General features: G+C 34.3%; 1 protein-coding gene across 1 annotated transcript; it reads right to left on the bottom strand.

Moving 5' to 3' along the window:
- Positions 1 to 1,177: 1,177 nt before the first annotated feature.
- Positions 1,178 to 5,075, bottom strand: LOC107793054 (uncharacterized). Its single transcript, XM_016615334.2, has 8 exons — positions 4,648 to 5,075; positions 3,976 to 4,106; positions 3,194 to 3,271; positions 3,073 to 3,117; positions 2,924 to 2,968; positions 2,772 to 2,823; positions 2,023 to 2,119; positions 1,178 to 1,732 (listed from the first exon to the last, which is right to left on the bottom strand). Exons 1-8 carry the CDS (start codon positions 4,967 to 4,969, stop codon positions 1,567 to 1,569), a joined length of 936 nt encoding a protein of 311 aa, XP_016470820.1. The 5' UTR covers positions 4,970 to 5,075; the 3' UTR covers positions 1,178 to 1,566.
- Between the last annotated feature and the right edge of the window lie 925 nt (positions 5,076 to 6,000).

Below are 6,000 nucleotides of genomic sequence, written 5' to 3' on the forward strand. Positions count from 1 at the left end.
AAAGGACAAAGGGAAAAAGGATATATATGTATATAATAGCAACCGTCAAGCAAAGAAGTGTAATGATGGAAAGCCTATAATAAAGGCAACTATCGCTTCGTGAATATAAGGGATGAATAAACCTTGGAAAAAGGCTGCAGAATTACAAAACCAATCGGAAGGTGACACATGTGCAGAGCATTAAATAGAAAAGACAACTGGGGCGTCAATACTGTCATAGCATTGATTACAGCAAAAAATTCCCTTTTTTGTGAAGGTCAACTTCCCAAATATTTAATGGATAAATAAATGGAAAGTGGGGGGACTATCGGTATTGGGAAAAACTGAGTCTAAATATTGAAGATGACGTGTCATGACACGTGGACTGGTCAAAAGGTCAAAACGCAATAAATAGCCAAGAGGCATGGGCGACAACAGATAGGGGGAAAAGAAAGCAACATAGGTGTGGACCGTTACTAAAATAGGTACGAGTCTCGTACCTATTCGAGTCGTTTAAAGATCAAAGATCAGAAGAAGTTGAAGACACGAATCTGATGACGTAAAAGAGTCTAAATACAACATTAAATGTCAAATACGTTAGAGAATCTGAATTAAATAGAAATGATTGTGTAACGTTTCTTTTAAATATCATTTATTGCTCATAATTGCCTCATTAAGACAAATGCATTATATCTTCTCCTAGAATCAACTATAAAAGGGGAAAAACTCAACATCTGTAAGGACACGAAATACTATTGAGATCTTACTGAAATACAAAACTATTTACTGTTTTACCATCATTCTCAAAAATATTTTATTTTCGTCTCCTGATTATCAGTAACCCGAATTTCTTTCTAGCTTTGACCAAAGACTCAGATTTTTGGTTAAACAATTATATTGAGCAATGTTGCTTCTACCTAATGTTCAGTTCTATTTTATGTGCACTATTAGTGTTATTTTTATTTTACATACACATCATATAAATGAGGTCCATATCTATTTTACACAAACATGCATATTAAATATACATCCCATTATATTGAGCAAAGTGTTAATTCTACCTTATGTCATTTCCATTGTATATGCACTACTAATGTCTACGGGATAAAGTTAGCAAAATTCATCCTTTGGGTGTCTACTAGATATTGAGTCGTAAATTACAAAATTAACAAGAAAAATTGGAAGTAAACAACATTAGTTTCAACGAAATGGACTCCACTAAAGCATAATAGTCACAATATACGGTGAGTTTCAGTTCAACTATCTGTCAATGCTCCATATTCTAGAGGGAAATGACTACAAGGGAAGAAAAGAAAGAAGCAGATTTACATCTACAAGTCTAATTGCATTACTGCTTATACAGTACAATGTAGACAGATCAAAAGTCAAATTTCAACATACGATATGCAGTCTATTTGTGATGCCAGCCACGAACATGTTCTTACCTTTGCTGATACCTAATTATGGAGTAGTTCAGCAAAGCTACTTAATAATTCCAGCGACTTAATGGAGAGATCTGAAACCTAGTGTTTTTGTTGTAATGATGAACCCAAACTTCACTCATTCAATGGACTTCGAATGGAATAACTAACCGCCATATCGGTATTTTAACAACTCTGGAGGCTCCTCTTCCATGATTCCAGAACCAGTAGTTGCCAAGTACTCACGTATTGTTGTTCTACGATCACCAAGGAAGGTATGATCAAGAAAATTGTTGTAAGCTATATCACCAAGATTTTGAGCTGCCAGAACACTGCAAAATGGGAATCTTAAATCATTTATTAAACTAGGATGGTCATTTTACTTCTTGTGTTAGGTTTGAAATAAATCTTGACAAACAATCAGTTAAAGGTTTACAAGTATAAGGTATAAGTTTCAATCTAAGCAAAAAGCAAAGTTAATGTTAGGTAGTGCCATCAAGAAAAAAGAACAATTCTGTCCAATCATGGAATGAAATCCAAATAATCTCAGAGTTAAAGTTTTAAGGAAGCAAGTTTCGAATAAGAACGTGGTTTGCACTAACAAGAACTGGATAGAACTAACCAATGGCGGAGATAGACACGGCAAGGTAATATATCGTCCCTCCAAATCTTGTCAATATTATACCGTCCATACTGCTGGAAGAAGATTCCTTTATCACCTAATGATAAAATAAGAGATAACACATCAAACTGCAACATCTAAAAAGAAGCCTTAGATAGGACACTAGCAACTTAGGAGAGAGAAACAAAATTGCCCTACAAAGATAAACATAAGATTGAATCATCAATTCCAGAACTGGCAGCTAATTCTCCAATCTGGAGGAAGCATTTCCCATTTTCTTATCATTAGTGTCAGCAAGATAGCTCTTTGGTACACACTCTACCATATGACAAAGTTGGCTTTTCCTTTAGTTTCACAACCTTAGTTCCAAACAAGTTAGGGTCAGCTTATCCTTTTGTTTCAGAACAAAATAAATATATTTTAATAAGAAAATAAAATACAGATAAATTCTCAAACTAACAAGCATTACAATAAGATGCATCTACCTATCTAACCACAAAATTTTAAGTGACTACACTCTTATCTCATCATGTCATACTTATGACATGTTATATTGTAAAAATTCACCCATGAGGTTGTAACCTAGATAAGGAGGTATGCAAAATTACAGCAGTTAAGACTCGCAAACAGTGTGCAAATATCCCATGTTGCGCATACTCATGTTGAAGAATCAAAAAATTTCATCCTTCTCAATTCTGGACATCTTTGTATCAGTGACTCACTACCATTCCTAATGATAGGAAAACTACCTTTGCATCTAGTTTTCAGATACTCCTCATCACTATAACGGGCACAAATTATCTGCATTAAGAGATAATACAAAGAATTGGATCAGGAATACAAATTATTGGTCCAATAGAGGTAGAAAAGGATAAGCAGTCTCAGGGTGCTTAGTACTTACTGATGGGTTGATGTAAAACAATCCATTTAATGTTTCTGGGATAACCTAAACAAAAAGGGATACTGATATTAATTACTTGAATTGAAGTTACACTTCGATTTATATAGTTAGAGAAAGGAAAGAGAAGGAAGGATTATCGAAGGTCTCACAGCTAAAAACCGGAATTCGTGCTCCCTTTCAATAAATGCTGGAATCTGGCCTTTACAGAGAAGAAGTTAGAGATCAGAAGTAATCATGTCAAATTAAGATGGATTATTACTAAGACATTACCTCGGATCTCTGAATTTCAAAGATAGTAACCATAAGAGTTTCCCCTTCACAGGGCTCCACACTCAAGCTTGATATTTCCTGGAAATATAGAAACATTCCACACAATAGAAGTCAGTCCTAAACAAATTTCTTCAGTCTGTGAGAGTAATTAGAGAAGTAGCAATAGCTTATACACAATGATGGTTTTCCTGATACCACAAATGTACAAAATCGAAGATGAAGCTAATCTAACTCATTCATGCAGATAAAATTTGCTAAGATTTTCGACAAAAAGACAACCAGGGACTGATACTTTCTCAATTTAAACAGAGAATTAGGCTGGGATTTCTTTCATTGTCATTTGATAAGCTTGGAGTCCCAACCAACTTACTCGCACCTCGACTAATCCACTATTCCACTTCGTCTGCTAGGCTTATATCATTCTTTCATTTCCAGTTTTCTCTCCTTCCAAATTTCCAGAAGCATTGTCCTCCTTCCCAATTCCAGAAAAAACGACTTAAAAGCCATTTTCTGATTTCCAATTCGTTTCACCCTTTCAAAGCCGGAAAAGTTCTACTGATAAATATTTATGAAGAACCAAGCAAAAAATGTAACTTTTACACAAAATTGTTGTGGAGCAATTCTGTTTTAATTTTAATTTTCTTTCTCCTTTCTAATATCCAATTGATATATCAAGAGATAACTATAGAATAGCCATCTTTTTGCTTTGTTCTTTTATTCTTTGCACTTTCTGAGCAAAACCAAACATTATAAAAGATATATTCTTAGTGAATGTATGGCACCTTGGTATTAGGATTAGCAATGCCACGCTCGAAGAAAATAGGCGCCACATGAGCAAATACCCTCCGAAATCCACTCAATTTCGCCACTCTGAAATTGATCAGATCTGGAAATGTACTCCGAGCACTCCTCTCTGTCCTACCAACAACACAACAAGGTCAAAATGCCATAGAGACACTATACACCACTATGTGGAGATAAATCACTTCTTTTTTTCTCTCGCTTTGGGTTAGCTGATTAAAAGTAGCTGACAAACATTAAATGCTGAAGACATTTATAAATAAGCAAAGTACATGTTTAAATTTAGCCATTCAAGAAGTACACAAAAAAGTATGTTAAAATATTGATCAATATAGCAAGTCTGTTATGTGAAAGTGTTGAAAAAAATACATGTTAAAATATTGATCAAAGTTCCGTTAGTTTAAATATCGCCATAATCACAAGTACTAAAATATTCTCCAAAATCAAAGTTAAATCTATGATTACCCTGAAGGAGAGAACCAAAGCCACATTCGGAGAAAATTAATAATATACAGGAAGTACATAAAAAGTATCGAAAATCATAAAATTATAACTTTCTATAAATATTAGTCAAAGATCACATGTTTAATTTCTAAATCAAAATTGCCAAAAATTTTACTGTTTAGGATTAGAGGAAATATGAATATATCAACCTGAGAGGAGAGAACCGAAGCCGCAAATGGAGATAAGTCCATCGGAGGAGACGATTCGATCAAAATCGAACTCATCAATTAGTTCGATAGGAAACTTCATTTCATCATCGGCGGCAGCAGCGGCGGCGGCAGGCATGGTAGATTTTGGCGGGAAAAAATATCTCCGGCGAAGAAAAGAGAAATTGAGTGAATGAGGAGAAGAAGCAGCGGCGGAGGTAGCGAAGGCATAATAAGTAGGTCGTAAGCGCGTGGGAACACGAACAAGTGGCAGAAATGGAGGTCCTACGCCTACTACAGGAGGAGTGTAGGTGTAAATGGTCATGTGTAACACGTGAAGGGTGTGAGAAAGATGACTCTCTGTTTGTTTGGGTGGAGGAATTTGATTCTGTTGATTGGGAAAGAGACGCACACCTACACCACCAACTAGGGCGGTGCATAATTTGGTTAATCCTCAATTACTATATCAAAATCGAAAATTTTGGTATTTAGTATTCGGTACATATTTAGTTATATTAGGTATGGTATTTAATATTTTAAAATAAAATATCGAAATCTTAATATCGTACCAAAATATATATTATATTACATAATACACATATTATTAATTATAACATAAATATAAGAAATTTAAAATTTTATTTTCCTTTATTCTCTAAGTTTATCAATTAACTCTAAGCAAGTAACAAAATATTTCTAATAATCAAATTTATTCCTTTATGTACTGTTTTCTCTCTCTGAGTTGATATTTGATGGTTTTTGACAAAACTTTTGTCAACAAAGGTTTTTAGTTTTGTATTTTTGAGTACTTTAATTAAAAATATTACAGTCTATGACTTTATGCACTAGTTAATATTCAAACCGAATAAAGCAAAGTTACCGAACCAAATAAACCGAAATTGCAAGGAGAAAAACCGATCCATACCGAATTTAATTAGGTACGGTATTGGTATAACATTTTAAGAAACCGAATACCGAATATATCAAACCGAAATATCTAAATATTGTAGCGTACTGTGCCGACCGACAAACACCCCTACCAACAATAAGTCATTTTGGTCGATTTAACGGCTCGCTTGGTACGATGATGAGAGATAATTAATTTTGGGATTAAATTTGAGATGAATTTATATCATGTTTGGTTAAGATAAAATTGTGGTATAACTAATTCCGAAATTAATTATTTCGGGATTGTAGTATTTTTTTTAATCCCTATGCGAGGGTGGAATAACTAATCCCGGAATAATTAATCATGGAATAATTTATTTCCCAATCAAACGACCCAACGACCCCTAAGAGGACAGGCTGACGCAAACATTCGTAATCACGCACAATCCATGTAAGGGTCGCACCACA

The sequence above is a fragment of the Nicotiana tabacum genome, chromosome 20, assembly GCF_000715075.1.
Source record: "Nicotiana tabacum cultivar K326 chromosome 20, ASM71507v2, whole genome shotgun sequence".
Taxonomy (NCBI): domain Eukaryota; kingdom Viridiplantae; phylum Streptophyta; class Magnoliopsida; order Solanales; family Solanaceae; genus Nicotiana; species Nicotiana tabacum.

What these genes read in the sequence shown, in the direction of transcription:
- LOC107793054 (XM_016615334.2), bottom strand. Translation starts at nt 4,969, where the DNA reads ATGACCATTTACACCTACACTCCTCCTGTAGTAGGCGTAGGACCTCCA. An exon ending in CTTCGGTTCTCTCCTCTCAG is followed by an intron (nt 4,107 to 4,647) that starts GTTGATATATTC and finishes TTGGTAGGACAG; the next exon opens with AGAGGAGTGCTCGGAGTACA. An exon ending in TTGAAATTCAGAGATCCGAG is followed by an intron (nt 3,118 to 3,193) that starts GTAATGTCTTAG and finishes TGTAAAGGCCAG; the next exon opens with ATTCCAGCATTTATTGAAAG.